Below are 19,035 nucleotides of genomic sequence, written 5' to 3'. Positions count from 1 at the left end.
GCTTCTTTGTTCTCTAGACCTTAACTCTGCGACTCACACGTGATTAATGATAGACAGTATCCCTGCTACTATTTCAACAGGAGACAGAGATGTCACCACTGTTTGGAGGAAGGAAAGAACCTACCAGTGCTACCTGCATTCACACTGCCAAACGCCAGGCACGGTGCTAGACCCGGGATACGATCTGAGCAGAAACAGCGCCTGACACGCTCTCCTAAGAGTTTTATGGGCCTTGATTCCTTGATCCCACCGTCCGTCATCCCAAACCACAAAGCTGCAATTACTTCTTGGCTTGTTTCTTAACAAGGAAGCTGCAAATACTCACTTGAACTTTCCCAGCCAGGAGTCCGCGATCAGCGCGCCAAGGATGGGCGTCAGGTAGCACAGAGCCACAAACGTGTGGTAGATGGCCGTGGACAGATTATCGTCCCATCCGATGAACCGTCTGAAGTACAGAATCAGGAGCGCTTTTTGCAGAGGGCAGGGGACGGGGCGAGAGGGGAGACAAAGTCAGGAGCTGTGGTAAGTCAGGCTCTTCACTCCGGGGAGGGAGGGTGAGGATGGTTACCTCTCATTCCATAGTAGGAAAATCTTTCACAGAACTCATTGACCACGATGAAGAAGATGCTCAGGGGGTAACCGAAGCAGCCCTGATGAAAACAAACGGTGTGGGATTGAAACACGCCCCCCACTGGCCCGTGTTCACGAGTGAGCGCTAACAGCATGGAAAGTAGCTGATGCACATTTAGCAACTTGTCAGTGACTGTCCAGAGGTGGAATCAAGAATTTAAAAAAATGTTTCACCCCTTGCACTCCACACAGAGACAACAGTGAAATAAAGCATCTGGTTTTATTGTTATTTTGAGAAAAACGAGACACACCATGTCCTAAAGAAAAAACTCAGGGATTGTCCCCGCACCAATGACACAAGTATGTAATAGGAATTAAAAAAAATTTTTTTAAATGTTTATTCATTTTTGAGAGACAGAGAGAGACACAGCATGAGCAGGAGAGGGGCAGAGAGAGAGACACACAGAATCCAAAGCAGGCTCCAGGCTCTGAGCTCTCAGCACAGAGCTCGACGCAGGGCTTGAACCCACGAACCGTGGGATCACGACCTGAGCCGAAGTCAGGCGCTTAGCCGACTGAGCCAACCAGGTGCCCCTGTGACGGGCATTTTTAAGCGAAGGAAGGACAGCTGTGAACATTTAGGAGCATATCAGACAAAACAAAGCTCTGTAGAGAAGGAAAAAAGCACTCACCTGTGATCTGGACATTCCTGAAAGAAAAACAAAATGCCACTATTAAAGTCAAGTAATGAAAACACTTCCTGCAGAGTCTCAACTCAGACCCTCTGACTTTTCGGGGAGGTCAGATGTGCTGTCCAGACAGCTCCAGCCTTCTCTGGGAGCGGGACCTGGCATCAGATTTTCTTTTAATTAGCTCCTCAGGGAGTTTCATTGTGGTCAGAATTGAGAGTCAGAGGCTTCGAGAATAGCGCCAAGACCATTTCCTCCTGAAAACACTTCAAAGGCTGCCCATCGCCCACAGGGTGAAGACCAAACATTTCCGCTTGTCCTTTACTATCTCACGAGGTCAGTGGGGTTGGGTGAGGATTAAATAGTGGGAATGTGAAATGCTTCAGGGTGTCTAACACAGTGAGGACTCAGCCACCATTCCCATTACCTGTTCCCGCCTCTCTTCCAGCCCCTTCCGCATGCACGGGGCGGGGCTCGCATGACACCCAGCTACCCGTTTGCTGAGCACGTTGGGCGCCCACTCAAAGACGGTAACGCACGAGACAGTGACTCCAGGAACGGCCCCTGCCCCTTCCTACACCTGTTGTAACTCTTGCCACGACACGACCCGCACTAGCCCCCTCTGCCTCCCGATTCTCCCAGAGTGCAATACCAGTTTGTATTTCTGCCTCTCCTCCAGGGGTGTCCACCTCCCCATCCCCAGCATCTTTCCCAGGACCTACCACATTGCGGGGCCTTATTGTCAGAAGAAGGAATTAGAAGAGCAGGAAGAAAAAAAGGTGAGAATCCAAGTAAGCCAGTGCAAACCAAGGGCCGTTGACTCGACTTTCTAGATCTTAGGCGAACCCTTCATGCCCTGCCCTGGCCTCCCCTGAATTTTGAGGAGAGCTGACCCATACCCGGGTTCGAGTCTTCAGGCCATGTGGCACCGCTCCCTGCACCTACGCATGGCCCGTTCTTATCTGTGTCTGTCACATGCGGGGCCTCTCTCCATGGGGAATCATCCCTCCCCCTCCCTGGCTTCCACTGACCACATCTTAGAGTCCTTTGTTTTCAGGGGCCCGCGAGCACCCCCCCCCACACCTCTATTCTGAATCTGTGACCCCACAAATGGTCTTCAAACTTCAGTGTGCCTCAGAATCGACCTCCTCGGGAGAACAGGTCGCGGAGCCCCATGCCCACAGCTGCTGACTCTGGGGCGGCCCCCTGAGCCTGCATTTCTCACAAGTCCCAAGCTGATGTCCCCGCCGGTTCAGGGACATCCCCGTGAGAACCACTCGCAGGCTGTGATGTCCAGTTGCCGGACTGATCTGCATGAGTAGTTCTGATCACCTCGCTGGCCCCGAGCTCCGCAGAGACACTCCGTGCCTGCTGTCCCATCACAGACGCTGGCCCTGCCGCCTCGGATTTTCATTCTGTGCAAGCCCCGAGCCCCAGCCCACAATAAACAAAACCGCAGCCCTGCCTGAGGAACTCCGCTCTTGGCCCAGACCCATGCGGTGGTCGAGACCCCCCTCCTTCATGGGCGGGGGCCTCGCTTCCTGATTCTGGTCACGCTGTGCCGTGGGTGTTGGCACTTCCCCAACCACGCGCCAGACGGTCTCACTGTCGCCCACTTAGGATCAGGGGTGCTATTTCAATCCTTGTCCTAATGCGGGAAATGACCTGTGCTGGCCTCACAGGGGTCCGGTCCCAACTCCTGCCATCTGTAAAGTTCTGGAAGGACATTGTTCCACAAATAGCCTGATTTTCTCCCCAGTTAGACTTGCTGGTGGGAAGGGGCTGCTTTGAGGGGCAGAACGTGGGCATGGGGGGGGGGGCAGACGTGTGATTGAACCTTGCACCTGTTGCTTTCCAGCTGTGACCGAGGGTGAGCCAGCCTCCCTCCGACAGCCCACCTGTCGGGGCCCCCACCCAGGTCTGATGCATCATTCAGGGAAGATGCTGCTGCCTCCCACAGGGTGGGAATAAATGTTTGTTGATCGAACAAGTGCTCCCAAGCCGCGGTCATAGCCATCACCAAGTCCAGTGTTTGGATCCCAGCCCTGCCCCTCATTAGTTCCACCTGCCCGTCCAGGTTCTAACCTCCTTCTGCCAGAGACGCTGCCCTGCGCGCGCTTCATCAGTCTCTCCCGGGTTCCCGACCCCCCACGTGGCTTGGCCAATGGGAAGCCTGGGCAGGAGACCAGAGGGTCAGGGTGTTCCTCTCCCTGCCTCCTTCCCCATATGTCACCTCAGACTGCTCCATCCTCAGGGGACAGTGGAGACTCCTCCGAAGGAGGCCCTCCCCACACAACTCTCCTCCCAGGTTCTGGTCAGTTTTATACCACTTCCCATGGGGGAGACAACTGAAGTCATTACTCCGGGTACCTGCACTGTCATTTATGCCTCCCTGCCTCCCCCCGCTTTTTTTTTTTAATTTAAAAAATAAGTTTATTTAGGGGCGCCTGGGTGGCTCAGTTAGTTAAATGTCCGACTTCGGCTTAAGTCATGATCTCACGGTTTGTGGGTTCGAGCCCCGTGTCGGGCTCTGTGCTGACAGCTCAGAGCCTGGAGCCTGCTTCTGATTCTGTGTCTCCCTCTCTCTCTGCGCCTCTCTTACTCACACTCTCTCTCTGTCTCTGAAAAATGAATAAACCTTAAAAATTTTTTTAAATAAGTTTATTTATTTATTTTCAGGGAGAGAAAGAGGGAGGGTGGGGAAGGGGCAGAGGGGAGAGAGAATCCCAAGCTAGCTCCACACTGTCAGTGCAGAGCCTGATGCAGGGCTCAAACTCATGAACCAGAGATCATGACCTAAGCCAAAATCAAGAGTCCGAGGCTCAACCAACTGAGCCACCCAGGCGCCCTGACCCACCTTTTCTTTTTTTTTTTTTTAATGTTTATTTATTTTTGAGAGAGAGAGAGAGCATGTGTGGGGTAGAGGCAGACAGAGAGGGAGACACAGAATCCAAAGCAGACTTCAGGCTCTGAGCTGTCAGCACAGAGCCCGACTCGGGGCTTGAACTCACAGACCGTGAGATCATGACCTGAGCCGAGGTCGGACACTTAACCAACTGAGCCACCCAGGCGCCCCTGGCTCTGTCCTGTTCTAAACGGTGTGTTGTGTTTGAATAATCGCTTCTATTCCAAGTATGCCTTCTGTGTCCAGATGGGACCCTGCCTGATGTAGCCCACACACCAGCTTTCATCACCAGACTGGGGACAGCCACTCTCCAGTGAAATACAAAACCCACTCAGGAACACATGCTTTTGGAGAACACACAAGCAGGCCTGTTTGCAGTATTCGAAGCCCTGTTTCACTGCAGTGGTGCCCTGCCTTCTAGAAGAAACAGCAGGACCAAACGATGCTCTGCCTACTTATCCTTCAGATAAAGTGCTCTTACTACTGTCTCCCAAAGACCCAGCAAAGCGAGCTGAGTGCCAGCTGCACAGGGCTCAGGCTGGTCCTTGCACCAGGCCTTTACTGAAAAGCAGGAGGGAGGTATGAAAACCCAGACCCAATGGGATGGCCTGGAGCTTCACTGCAGTAGTTCCTGCCGCATGTTTCTCAGGACTTGGGTTTGCAAGGAAAGATTTCATCTGGCTGAGGTAGCACCTATAATTTCTGTTGCAAAATACTGTTTAGTGCTTATTGTATACCAGCTAACAATGGTAAAGATTTTGTTTACTTGGAACATAGACAGGGTTCCAGAAACGAGAGCTTAGATCTTGTTCTAACAACCATCACACTCAGAACTACATTGTGGAAAATGAAATTCCTAAGCTCACTCAGGTAAAAATCTGAGATTTAGTACCCAGTCATCACCCAGGAAGTTTGTTATTTTCCGAAAAGTGTGCATTCCAAAAAGCCACTTCTATTACTGAGGGGCAGAGGTTGCTAACCTCCTCTGTTACTGAATTCAGAGCTATTTGCTGGTTGTGTACGGCAGTTAGCATTTCTTTTTTTTTTTTTTTTTAACTAAGTTTATTCATTTTTGAGAGAGACAGAGAGAGAGTGCAAGCAGGGGAGGGGCAGAGAGAGAGAGGGAGACACAGAATCTGAAGCAGGCTGCAGGCTCTGAGCTGTCAGCACAGAGCCCAACGTGGGGCTCGAACTCACAAATCGTGAGATCATGACCTGAGCTGAGATCAAGAGTCAGATGCTTAACCGACTGAGCCACCCAGGCGCCCCAAAGTGTTCTTTTTTAAATATTTTTTTCCCCTAAGCTACATTTTCTACTTGGGGCTTAGGAGTCCTATTCCATGCCTTTTAAATGGGATCTGGCAGGATCTGCCTGGCTCTGGTGCCTTCTGCGGGTTACTCTCCGTTAGCCGTCTGTAAAGTGAGGATGCTGCCTTCCAGAGCTGCTACAAGGAATCAGGTGGTCTGAAAATGGTTTCATAAACCAGGAGGAAGACGAGTTAAGTTGAACATTGGGTTCTTTTAGGTGGAAAGGCAGGCCTTGGGGGCAGGAGATTAAGCCTCTGCTTGGGGACATCCTTCCTGATCATGTGGCTTTAAAGATTCAAAGCACTTAACCTTTGGACCTCCATTCCTTCACCTAAAGATGCTAACACCTCTTTGCAAGTTGGTTGATAAGATCAGATCTACAGGAATTGCTACAGAACTTGCTACTCACTGCAGCCCATGATGACAGCTGAGTAGTGCAGATAAATGTTTGGAACGGAATGACTTAAGATTGAAATACGGGCAAGAATTTGCGATGGGGGCCCCTGGCAGGGCTGAGAGGGGCCCTCAAAGGAAGAGGCGGTTCCATCCAGGGTTGCTCACGCTGACCAAAAGAAGAGGGTCCCTATGACATCGGCCTGGGAAATTAGGCCATAGGAATGAAAAAGTTGTGGACAGGCGGAAGTCAGTCTTCTTAGACACAGCCACAGCGGCAAGCACTGATTTTCAATTAAGCTGCTTTTCAAACGGGCAGCACTATAGTGTCCTGCATGCATGTGGCTGCAGAGCTTTAAGGATCGTGTTTCATTCTCTATTGCAGTGGTTCTCAATGTGTGGTCTCTGTCCCAGAAGCAGCGGCACCTGGGAACTCATCAAAGGGGCTCCTGGGTGGCTCAAGTCGGTTAAGCGTCCGACTTCAGCTCAGGTCATGATCTCGCTGTCCGTGAGTTTGAGCCCCACGTCAGGCTCTGTGCTGACAGCTCAGAGCTGTCTGTCTCTCGAAAATGAATAAATGTGTAAAAACATGTTTTTAAAAATGCACACTCTCAGGTCCATCCCAGACCTACCTAATCGGCAGCTCCCAGGGTAAGGCCCAGCTGTCTTCAGGCTCTCGAGCCCTCCTGGGAGCCCCTGGCCACTGCAGTGGTGCTGAGGAGCAGGCAAGAAAGGGGTCTGGCGAGAGGGTGTGCATCCCACGTGGCGGCTCCGGGCCAGGTGATCAGCTCCTCTGATGCGATTCTGGCTGCGCTCATTGTTCACCGGGATGACGGTGACAAGCGGATGCCCTGTCTCACCTTCCCCGTCTCCCATCCACCCAACCGGACCTGAGCTTCCCCACATGGAGCAAATCAGGACGGCTCCCCAACCTGGCTGGCTCCCGGCTCCCTGCTCCCTGCAAGGTCAGACCCGCTGCTCAGCACAGCGTTCCAAGATCCCCCCAGGATCTGACTTTCCCCCCTCCCCCCCACCGTCAGGCCACGACTTCTGATTCCTACACCAGGCTCCTTCAGAGCTCCCCGAGCCAGTAGGGCACTTAGCGTCTCATCTCTCCCCTTGGCCTCCAAGGTATTCTCTGCCCCTAGTACATTTCTTTAGTCTTTTTATGACTGTGCTCACAGAGCGAGTTGTTCTGACTTCCGAAAATGTTACAGAGCCTCACATGTCATATGATCCCCCTTCCCCCATTTTTGGTGAGGAAATAAAGGGTATGCCACTTCAAAAAGAGCCACACAGAATACACACCCAGCAAAACAGGGGTTGGCCTGAGGCGAGGGGGCAGGGGACATGGGAGGAGGGGAAGGGGCCTGAGCACCTTGGGGCACAATTGGTTTTTTTTTTTTCTCTTCAAAAACTGATCAACTTAAGAAGTGAGAAGCACCTCTTGTTTTCTTTTCTTAAGTTTATTTATTTTGAGAGAGAGAGAGAGAGAGAGAGAAGAGAGCAGGGAAGGGGCAGAGAGAGAGAATCCCAAGCAGGCTCTGTGCTGCCAGCACGGAGCCCAATGCAGGGCCAGAACTCATGCACCGGGGGATCTTGACCTGAGCTGAAATCAGCACCTGGTTTTCTTAAGTGGGCTACTCCACTTTCTTAAGTGGGACTGTCGATGTTAGGTGAGCTGTAGAACAAGTTTTGCACCTGTAATCCAGGCCCCAGTTTCTGGAGTGGCTCTTCTGGAGCTGTCTCTTGCCCAACTTGATGACTATTTTTCTTACTTGGGGGTTTCGCCACATTTTCCACCCTCGGGGCCCCTGCTGGTGCCTAAGGCACATCTGTGCGCATCAGAGAATTGTGATCATTCAGGCCGGATGCTGCCCGGGGAGGCACGGCTCGACGAGCGGACAGCGGCTTGGTCCCTGGGCGCATGTACAGCTTGGCCACGGAGCCTGGCTGCATTCCAGCCCCCGGGGGCTCCCTTGCTGGGGCCTTCATGCAGCGGGCAGCTTGCACATCTCCAGCCAGTGCCCTGCCCATCCTTCCACTGCTCTTAAAGAAATAGCCCCTTTCCACAAATACTTTCTTCCCCACTGGGAGGGAATCTGTTTTGCCTTTGACATGTCAGCAAATAGCTACCTAAACAGAATACAGTGGTGTGACTGGCTTTCAAAATGCCAGTTTGATCAAGTTACCCCTGCTCAAAGCAAATGAGTTATCAGTCCTTTGAGGTCCCAGAACACCAATCAGCCTAAGCACGTAAAGCTACTTTAGAAATACAGGGAAACCAGGGCTAATGGGACAGTATAGGTTTTATTAAGTGGCTCTGGCATGGGGCAGGGACCGGCTCGGTCTGGGAGCACTGGGAACACAGCCACAGGGGCCGAAGGCGTGCGCTCAGCTGGTGAGAAGACAGACACAGAGCATAAAATCTCTTAGCTGCAGTGTAGCTCCTTAGCAACGGGGTACCTCACAACCACGTCACCCCTTTGTGTGGGGCAGGGACCATGGGAATGGCACCTGTGGCTGGTCTGCCTTCGCCAAGTGAGTAACACACAGCCTCGTATCTTTAACCGTCCGGCAGCCAGGCCTTGCCCTCACCTTGTACTGTGTGTCTGACACATGGCTTCGCCACCTTCTCCCTCAGCCTGGGGATCCCCTGGTCAGGAGTGAGGGAGGCAGCTCGCGGTCTGCGCATTAGTTTGGGGCAGTTGCCATAACAACATCCTACAAACTGATCCTTAAAACAAGAGAAATTTATCATCTCTGAGTTGGGAGCTGGGAGGCTGAGATCAGGGTGTTGACCTCGGTGGCTCCTTTTTTGTTTTTTAATTTTTATAATGTTTCTTTATTTTTGAGATCAGAGCATGAGCAGGGAAGGGGCAGAGAGAAAGGGAGCCCGACGCGGGGCTCAAACTCATGGACCGTGAGATCACGACCTGAGCCGAAGTGGGACGCTCAACTGACTAAGCCACCCAGGCGCCCCCTGGTTGGCTCCTTTTGAGACTATAAGAGGGAATCTGTTCTGGCCTCTCCCCAGCTTCTGGGGGTCACTGGCCATCGTAGACGTTCTTCGGCTCATGATAGCATTACCTAGATCCTTGCTGCCATCTTCACACGGTCTTCTCTCTGTGGTGGCCGTGTCCAGACGTCCCGTTCATACAAGGTCACCGGTCGTACTGGATTGCGGGCTCCCTTACTCCAAAATGACCTCAATGGAACTAATTACATCTGTGAAGGCCCTATCTCCAAACAAGGTCACATTCTGAGGTACCTGGGGTCAGGACTACAGCATATATATGAATTTGAGTTGGGGGGCAGGGAGTGGGACACAATTCAACCCGTAACAGTCAGAGAGCATTTGTGGTGTACAACCTATTGCTGTAGGCTACAGATATCCTATCTTTTACGAAGATTTCTACACACGATTGTCTAAAATCACGTGCATTCAGGGACACCTGGGTGGCTCAGTAGGCTGAGCGTCTGGGTCTTGACTTCAGCTCAGGTCATGAGCTGAGGGTTTGTAAGTTCAAGCACCACGTCAGGCTCTCCGCTGTCAGCACAGAGCCTGCTTCAGATCCTCTGTCTCCCTCTCTCTCTCTGCCCGCCTCCCATTTGCACTCTCTTTCTCTCAAATAAACAAACATTAAAAATATAAAATCATGGCATTAAGAGGCCCACTGTGGCCACCTCTGATGGTTTTATAAATAACCTGTGACTTTTAGCATCTCATGTCTGTAACCATAGACGTGAATCACTGACTGCCATTCCTATTTTCCTTCAGAGAGAAATGATCTCTACAGGCCCAGGATCCGCCCGCCTTTGGACATGCCAGAGACTATTTACTTCTCAATTGCATGGGAAGTGCAGGCAGGCCAGAGGGTGCCACAGAGTTAATATGTAGTAAGCTATTATGCAAAACAGAAAGGGCCAGGGCTAGGCCTAAGTTCTGCCTCTGGCGGCATAGACAGGATCAGTCATCTCAGGTGAGAGAATTTCCTGGGTGTCAGGAAGGTGGCCCTTGCTCTCCTAGGTATTTCCTTCATCTACACCTGGATGTTCTATTATTCTGGAAGAACAGCCTTCATTCTGAACTTAGAGTGAGGCTTGCTTTACATGCTCTACTGCTGGGGCGCCTGGGTGGCTCAGTTGGTTGAGCGTCCGACTTCGGTTCAGGTCATGATCTCACAGTTCTTGGGTTCAAGCCCCGCGTGGGGCTCCATGTTGACAGTGTGAAGCCTGCATGAGATTCTCTTTCTGTGTCCCTCCCCTGCTCTCCTGCATGAGATCCCTCTCTCTCTCTCTCTCTCTCTCAAAAATAAACATTTAAAAAAGTTAAATGCTCTCCTGCTGAGAGTCCGTAAACGCATCTGTTCATAGGCTAGGGCTAAGACAGACCTACCCCCGGAGCAGGCTCTACGAGGAGACAAGAAGGGAGAGAGCACGGGGTCCAAGGGCAAACTGCACATGCAGAACAGGCGACAGAAACGAGTCCATAGCACCCTCTCTGAAATACTGTTATCATGTCATAGGCAAAAACAACGCCAAAGGCAGACGAGTGTCACCAAATCAAAAGGAACTAATCCCCTGGTCTGTTGAGGGTTTCTTTTGGAGCCAATTGAGTTAGAGATGTGAAATGTTATTTATCTTTAATTTTTTTTGGAAATCTTAAATTTTAGACACAAAGATCTTTTGCTCTTAGATGGTAAATCGTGACTAGAAAAAATGCTTATGATCATGGTAAGTGTGAAGTTAGGCTGTGAAACAGTCTACAGAAAGCACAATTCCCCCCGATTGATATTTAGACGGTAGGAGTCTCCATGGGAGTGTTAGGAGACAAGGGCGCCTGGGTGGCTCAGCCAGTTAAGTGTCAGAATCTTGGTTTCAGCTCAGGTCATGAGCTCATGGTTTCATGGATTCATGCCGGGCGTGGGGCTCTGCACAGGCAGTGTGGAGCCTGCTTGGGATTCTCTCTCTCTCTCCTTCTCTCTCTCTGGCCCTCCCCCACGTGCACTGTTTCTGTCTCTCTCAAAAATAAATAAGTAAATACATACATACATACATACATACATACATAAAAACATATATACATAAAAAGGAAGTGTTAGGTGACTTTTTTCCAGTCTTATAATTTTAGGGTGAACATGCATAGGAACAGCTATCGCAGAAGGAAAGTGAATCACGGTTCAGAGGTCCAACAACAGCGCTTGAAAACTTTACCCACAGATCCGTAGTACAGCACCTAGGTACAGTATCAATGGAGTATGAGCATAATTTTTAGAATTACTTTAAGATAAATGTCTATGACATCACTGTGAGCATTTCTGATTCACCTAATATTCTACATGGGAAGTGTTTTCTACATACCAATTCTGTTATCACGTAGATCGCTGTTTGGAACTGACTAGAGGTATACCCAGAAAATCCATCCATCTTGCTGGGGAAAGATACTAGGCATCACGTGTGGTACCTAAGCTGAGGATTCTGGCCGCAGTGGAGTCATCTTTACACATCAAGGAGTTTTCCTACCTAACGTCACGTATAAGTGATATACATCTTTCAGAGAGAACATTTTCTACTACCATGTGCACTGGGTTGAATAGTACCCCCCAAAACTTGTGTCCTTCCTAGAATCGCAGAATGTGACCTTATCTGCACATGGGGTCTTGGGACACCTGGGTGGCTCAGGTGGTTAAGCCCCCGCCTCTTGATTTTGGCTCACGGTTCACGGGTTCAAGCCCCGTGTCGGGCTCTGCGCTGAGTGGGGAGCCTGCTTGGGATTCTCTGTCTCCCTCTCTCTCTGTCCCTCCCCTGCCCACACACACCCTCTCTCTCTCTCTCAAAATAAATAAACTTAAAAAAATAAAACACGAAAAGAAAATGGGGTCTTTGCAGATATAATGAGTTAGGATGAGGTCATGTTGGAGAAGGGGGGGTCCTTAACCCCACAGGACTGGTGTTCTTCTAAGAAGACAGCTCTGTGCAGACAGACAGATACGCGCAGACAGGAGGTGATGTGAAGGCACAAAGAAGGAAATGACCATGTGATGCTGGGAATGGATTGGAGTGATGCATCTATAAAGCCAAGGAATGCTAATAATCGCCAGCAGCATCAAAAGCTAAGAGAAAGGTATCGGACAGATTCTCTTCTAGAAACTTCAGGGGGAGCATGGCCCTGCAGACACCTTGAGTTTGGACTTAAGAGCCTCCAGAACTGTGAGAGAACACATTTCTGCTGTTTTAAGCGACCCAGTTTGTGATACTTTTGTTACAGCCACAGGAAACTAATACACCGTGTGAGGGGATATGTTTTGATCCACTGGGAAAAAGGTCTGTTTCTCCAAGAACATCTCAACTGTACCTTCTGATACGTCCCGATGGAGCTTACAATAAAATTCTTGCCTCTTGAAGCAGATCGTACGATTTGCAAATGCTTAGTCTGTGAGCTTTTAACGGGTCTTCTTATGTGAGTACATTCTGTGAATTTTCCGGCCTCTAGTCTGATTCTTGAACCAAATTTGCCTTTGGGTGTGTGCTCAGTTTCACACATCCCCACACCACAGCTGGCTGGCTCCAAACCCTCTCTCTGACGACAGGCTCCTTTCAGAAGCCCAGTGGGGAAGCCCTGGCTGATGTCGAGTCTCAGAGGAACCAGGCCTTCCTCCTTCTGCGGAAAGTCTGTGGAAGACGCTATCCCTTCCCTTTGGCTGTACAACCTTCCGGCTGCCGAGACCGCCCCGTAACTCTGCACCGCCAGCAGATGCTAACAGCACCCGCGCTGATGCCCGGCGGCGAGCAGAGGCACAGCCTGGCCAGCTGACACGGCCCTGTTCCCATCATCCCCATGAGATGACCCCGCCGTCCTGCTTCCTCAGTGATGCATTCCCGGCCTCTGAAACCGAGAGACCAAGTTACAAAACAGAGGTTCCTGGGTTCTGTATGTTGCAACCCCAGGATTATGAGTCAGTGGTTCTCATTCATCTCCTGATAATACTACTTCTGTTCTTTCACTATCATCATGCAGGAATGTGGAATGTTCTTCAGAGTCCACCCTTGTTTTTATTTCCTTATCGTAGCTCACCTGAGACACCTACCCACTTTCTCTCCTGCCAGGGACAGGGTCAAGATGCCTTTGTGTCCGGGGCAGCTGTGCCCAGGGAGGTGGGAGCACGGTCGGCTGGGTGGTCCGTCCCTGCGGTCCCATCATGGCTTCTGTCGTGAGCAGCTCGACCCTGGAGAATGGACAGCTGTCCCTCTCACTGGTGAGCTAGCCAACTAGTGGGCCCTCCATGTGCTCCCTGTTCTTTAGTAATGCAAAGAGCAGCAGGACAGTTATTAATTTAAAAAATCCAAATAAATCAAACCTGGAATAATTCCACTCAGGACATTTTGTAGAGGCATGAAGGACGAGGCAAAAATTTAGTATTAAGATGGCAAATCCTCCAACTTTGACAAGACACCGTTAGCTATGGCTTTGTCTCTTGATACTTTATTTTCCTCAGGTATCCCTTGGTGTGGAAAAATGTTGTTTATAAGCCAATGTTCCTGGCCTCTGAGGATATGGGTTTCTTCATGACGGGTGGTAAATAAATACCTGCATAAATAAGTGATTTAGGCCCACCCCCCACGAGCCATAGCTGGACCATATGGATTCTTCACTCCTGCTTGTTTCTACCCTGTTCTTAACCTGTGCAAGCGAATTTTCAAATTCTAGCTACTAATTTACTGCAAAATGGATCATCACGGGCAAGCCAGGGACCAGATTACACTAGATCCTGCTGCCACGATCTCATCTGGGGGGCACAGTAGCAATATTTGGATGTGGGTGAGGGTCATGGAACCAAGCCTGTCATTTAGAGTCATTTAGAGCAGTGGTTTTCTAATCAGGGTCTTGGGACCAGCAGCAGCAGCACCTGGGAATTTGGTAACTGCTAATCCTTGAGCGCTGCCCCAGACCCACTAAAGCAGAGAGACTAGAGGGGTGGGGCCCAGCAACCTGTTGGGATAAGCCCTCACTCGGATGATCCTAATGTACACTACAGACTAATACCACTGCCCTACAGCAATGTCAGCCTGAAAGAATCCAGTGCCAAAATCTCTGGGGTGCCTGGGTAGCTCAGTTGGTTGAGCGTCTGACTTCGGCTCAGGTCACGACCTCACTGTTGGTAAGTTCACAGTTCGGGAGTTCGAGTCCTGCATCGGGCTTGCTGCTGTGAGTGCAGAGCCTGCTTTGGATCCTCTGTTCCTGTCTCTCTCTGCCCCTTCTCCATTCATGCTCTCTCTCTCTCTCTCTCTCTCTCTCAAAAATAAATAAATGTTAAAAAAAAAAAGTTCTCTCTTCCTGCTGTCTGAGGGGAAGACAATTCTCCCAAGAGTAAGATGCCCAAGGCCCCCTTTGGTAGCAACTCTAGCTGGACACTTCCAGCCTAGAAAAGGGTTTCCAGCTTCCCTGGGACTTCAGCGCTGTTCTTTGGTTTACCCAAGAACTTCTAGAAAGAAACAAGAATGTGTAAGAACTTTTAAGTGGCCGGGTTTGTGGCACCTTCAAAACCAGTCCGTCATTTTATGCTCAGGCAGGAAGCTGACTAGAAAAACTCATCAGAATCCCACAAGGCCAGCAGGAGACCGAGTAGGGGATTCAGGAATATAATCAACTATCCTTCATTAAGTGAGCGAATTCCTCAAAACAGTCTGGAGGTCCTGGCGGAGGGAGGCGGGAGCTTGCTTCATAGAACCTGGAGCCTCTCCATGCTTCATTTCCAAAGTCAGATACATGGCAAATGACAGCAGGACCTATGGTTCTCCAGGACCAAAGTACGGGAAGTAATTTGTAAGAGCAGCAACTTTAGCGCAGACCTGCTCAGCTCTGGGTAAGAATGGGAATGGGGTGAGGGGGGAAGGAGGGAATATTTGAAATCTTCAGCAAAACCATCCCTAGCCGCACGAAAGCCTCAGCTGAGAGGTTCCCTGCCATTTGGAACCTAACTCCACAAGACAGCTCTTGAGAGGGGGGCTTCCTCTCCACCCCTAACTCTGACAAGCACACCCAGACTTTAAAGCAAGGGTAGGTGAGGGGCGCCTGGGTGGCTCAGCTGGTTAAGTGTCCGACTTCAGCTCAGGTCATGATCTCGCGGTGAGTTCAAGCCCCGCACTGGGCTCTGTTCTGATAGCTCAGAGCCTGGACCCTGCTTCGGATTCTGTGTCTGCCTCTCTCTCTGCCCCTCCCCCACTCATGCTCTATCTCTCAAAGATAAACAAACATTTAAAAAATTACTTAAAAAAATGTTTTTAAAAAGGCAAGGGTAGGAGAACAATGGCTCATGGGCCAAATCTGGCCCCACCACCTGCTTTTCTGTAGCTTGCAAGTTAAGAATGCTTTCTATGTTTAAATGATGGAAAAACAATGTTTAAAAACTATTTTGTGGGGCGCCTGGGTGGCTCAGTCAGTTGAGTGTCTGACTCTTGATTTCTGCTCAGGTCATGATCCCAGGGTTGTGGGATTGAGCCCTGTGTCAGTCTTCTGCTTGTTATTCTGCAGTGGAGTCTGCTTGAGATTCTCTCTCTCTCTCTCTCTCTCTCCCCTGCTCACCTCCTTAAAAACACACACACACACAAACCCCACTATTTTGTGACACATGAGGATTACATAAAATTCAAATTTCTGTGCCCGTAAAGTTTTATTGGAACACAGCTCTGTGCATTTGTTTACGTATTTTGGATTACAAGGGCGGAGTTGAGTGTTGCCACAGAGACAGTGCTACTTCCCAAAGCCGAAAATATTTATTATCTGGCCCTTTACAGGAAAAGCCCTCTTTAGAGCAAAGGGTTTGCAGCTCATGATTCTAACTGGATACCACAGCCAGGTTTAGCTATGCACTGTCACGCCCAAAGCAACTTTTTATCCAGTTTATCCTTGTGGATTCCCCCTTGCTGTGTTACTGAGTCTAGTAATTGGTACATTTGATGCCGATCACAACCCTTGCTTTCCTACTCCACCCCAACATTTACTCCCATTCCACGGGCCAGTAGAAGCTGGTGTGAACATTAGTTCCAGTCACACACGGGACAGAATCAGCTCGAAGCAAACGTGTCTCGAAGACCCTCTGTCTTGCTTCCTTACCCCCCTGCTGCATTCACCAAGCATCCCACGTAGTGCCCATTCAGTCATGTGGGGCTCTAAAGCAACTTTGGCACCATCTGAGGCCAAAGATCTGTTCTCAAGAGAAGTTACTGCTCCCCTTGGTTAAAAAACCCTTCAGGGGCACCTGGGTGGCTCAGTCAGTTAAGCGTCCGACTCTTGATTCAAGCTCAGGTCATGATCTCACGGTTTGCAAGAAACCCTGTTCAGTTCTGCGCTGACGGTGCAGAGCCTGCTTGGGATTCTCGGTCTCCCTCTCTCTCTGCTCCTCCCCTGCTCGTGTTCTCCCTCTCTGTCTCAAAAATAAATACATAAACATTAAAAAAAAAAACTTCAAAAATCGTTTGTTCTACTCACTAACTAAACTCAGATATTGCAACTTTAGGGCTTGGATAAACACAAAACTGGTGTCTGGATATAATGCTACTCATGTGCTATGCTGACCTTAGCCGCAAAACAAAACAAAACCAAAACAAAAAGCAAAACGCAAAAAACAACCAAAAACCAAAACCACCACTCAAGGACCAATTTGCAAACTGGAAGGAATCAGTTCATTCGGGACTACACTTCAGAAGCGACCTGTGTTTGCTCACCAACGATCAGGCTGCTGGCAGCTAGCGGGATTGGAACTATTCCAGGAAAGTCCTCACAACACAGATGCTACCGAGGTATTTGGTATCTGAAAACCGAATCAATCCACCCTCAGAGCACCTCCCAGAGAAGTCACGCAGAGTGATAGGCGAATGATGTGTGAGGAGGGGTCCAGAACAGCAGCCCAGGAGTTTGTCTGCCTGTGAGGCATGCACTGTGGACGGCCCCCACCTGGGAGGGAGGCTGTAGCATCTTTCTGGAAAAGGCACAGGTGTTTACAGCTAGAAGCCCCAAGAATGAACCACTCAGTGCTGCTTCAGGCCCACCCCACGGTGCGGTGCAGCGAGGTAATTCGAGCCGATGAGGGCTGCACACCGGGCATGTGCTCGAACCCCCCCCCCCCCACACACACACACAACCACTGAGGGCAGTCCCAGGACTCCTAAGGGCAGAGGACGCTGAAGCCCAAAGAGTTTAATTTACTGATGCAAAATCATCCAGGCAGGAAGCGGTCAACAGGAATAGGACGGCAGGCGAGCCAAAGCCAGACCTGGTTCTCTTAACCATGTGGTCGGCTTGTGCCCTCACGGCTGGTCCATGGCACGACTTTGGGGGAGTCACTTGACTTGGTTCCCCTTCTTTCAGGGAGGAGAGGGCTGGGATGACCTCTGGTCTCTTTCAGCTCTGCTCTCTGCTTCTGCATTCATTCCAGAGTGGTCTATCGGGAAGCAGGCAGGATCGAGTTGTTCCCGAGATGCTCTGCCTACACTCCATGCCTGTGGAGGACCAGCTGTTTTCCCTGAGTGCCTTCTCCTGAAGCTTGAGGGCAGCGGCAGGACGATAAGGGCCACAAAGGGCCGTCTCCAGCCCCCACTGGAGCTCCGGGGTCACCTGGCCGGCCAGCGGCAAGGGACATGCCAAGGCGGCCACTAAGCGCCCACTGGAGAGACGGAGCTTTGGGGCCCCGCCGACACCGGCACGCCCCAGTCGTTTCAGCCCACCGGCTGGGAACACGAGCCGGCCCACAGGTGGGCAGGGCGAGCTCACTTTATTCATTCTCGCAGCCTCTGAGCCTGGGCGCCTCGGGGCTCTCCGTCCTCGCGCGGAGACCCAGATCTGGCTTCGGCCACTTCCCCGGAGCCCGCGGGACCCGCTTCCACCGACCCCGCAGCCGCTTCCCGCCCGTCCGCGGCGCCAGCCCTCTCGGCCCCGCGCGCAGGTCCGCCGGCGACAGCGGGGCCCGGCCCCGCCGCGCAGCCCCCCAGCGCCCCGGGCTCCCCTCTGCGTCCCGACGACCCCGGCCGGGAGGCGCCCCGGGCTCGCCTCTGCGCCCCGACGACCCTGGCCCGCCCCCCGCCCCCCACAGCGCCCCGGGCTCCCCTCTGCGCCCCGACGACGCCGGCCCGGCCCCGGGACCTACCCATGGTGGCGGCTCCGAGGGCTCCCTGCGACTAGCGAGCGGGGAGTCCAGGAGAGAGGACTTTTTTTTTCAAGGTGCTGCTCTTATGACTTTGTTTCCAGGCCCTGCCCAGCCACCTGTGCCGCTGGAGGTGTGCAGGCGGGGCGGCCGGGCTCCACCCTCGGAGGCGGTGGAACCGCAGGGAGCAGAGGGTAGCGCCCCTTGAGCCCCCGCGGGAGGCTACCTGTCCGGGCCGCGCCCGGGCTCCGCTGTCCCGCCCCGGGCCCTCGGCAGGACAGGAGCAGGCGGGAGACCTGGGCCAGACCTGGGCCCCAACGTGAGCTGCCACCTGAGCTCCTGGGCGGCCTCGTTAAAATGCAGGCTCCCTGGCCTCACCCCGGATTGGCTGGCTCAGTAGGTCTGGGTGGGGCCCGTGAATGTGCATTTCCAGCAACTTCTGAGGTGATGCTCCGAGGCCCCCGCTTTGGAGACCACTGAGCTGGGAGAACGCCACCTGTGTGCGGGGAAGCAAAGCCGGATGCAGCGTTGGTCAGTTGTACGTGTGCGCGTGCCTGCGTGCGTGCGTGGCTCTGCCTGCAAGGTGAACCGGCCAAAGCAGTTCTGGAAGGCCCCACGTTATTCTTCTTTACTCACAAGAGCACAAGTGATACAGCCATTATCTCCAGGTCCTTTTTCGGTTTCGCTGTCTGACTTGAGGGGGAGCGGGGTTGTGCTTTGCCAGTACTGAGAACATGAAGGTGGCAAATGAAGGGAGTTTCTACTTTTTTAAAATTATGGTGAAACACACATAACATAAAAACGTACACGTTACCTGGGAAGTGTGCGCTGACTGGCACGCTCACACCTTCACGCATCCGTCACCACCCCCCGTTTCCAGGACTCTGTCCCCGTGCCAGCCTGAAACTCTGTGCCCACTGTGCACTTCCTCTCTGTTCTCCCTCCCCGGCGGCCACCATTCTACTTTCGGACTTGTGGAATTTTTGGGCTCTAAGTACCGCATGTAGGTGGAATCATACACTGTTTG

At 51.6% G+C, this 19,035-nt stretch overlaps 1 protein-coding gene across 1 annotated transcript in view; it reads right to left on the bottom strand.

Annotated features, from left to right (window-relative positions):
* The window catches only part of SLC15A1 (solute carrier family 15 member 1), a 56,427-nt gene extending 38,222 nt beyond the window's left edge, over positions 1-18,205 (bottom strand). The window contains exons 1-4 of the mRNA XM_019444037.2: positions 18,012-18,205; positions 1,263-1,279; positions 569-650; positions 326-467 (exon numbers count right to left, since the gene is read on the bottom strand). Coding sequence (XP_019299582.1) covers positions 326-467; positions 569-650; positions 1,263-1,279; positions 18,012-18,015 — 245 coding nt within the window. The 5' untranslated portion in view covers positions 18,016-18,205. The remainder of the gene's footprint in view (positions 1-325; positions 468-568; positions 651-1,262; positions 1,280-18,011) is intronic.
* Between the last annotated feature and the right edge of the window lie 830 nt (positions 18,206-19,035).

This window comes from Panthera pardus, unplaced genomic scaffold (assembly GCF_024362965.1).
Source record: "Panthera pardus isolate Hobbes unplaced genomic scaffold, ASM2436296v1 HiC_scaffold_1, whole genome shotgun sequence".
NCBI lineage: Eukaryota > Metazoa > Chordata > Mammalia > Carnivora > Felidae > Panthera > Panthera pardus.
This window is presented reverse-complemented; position numbering and strand designations above follow the sequence as displayed.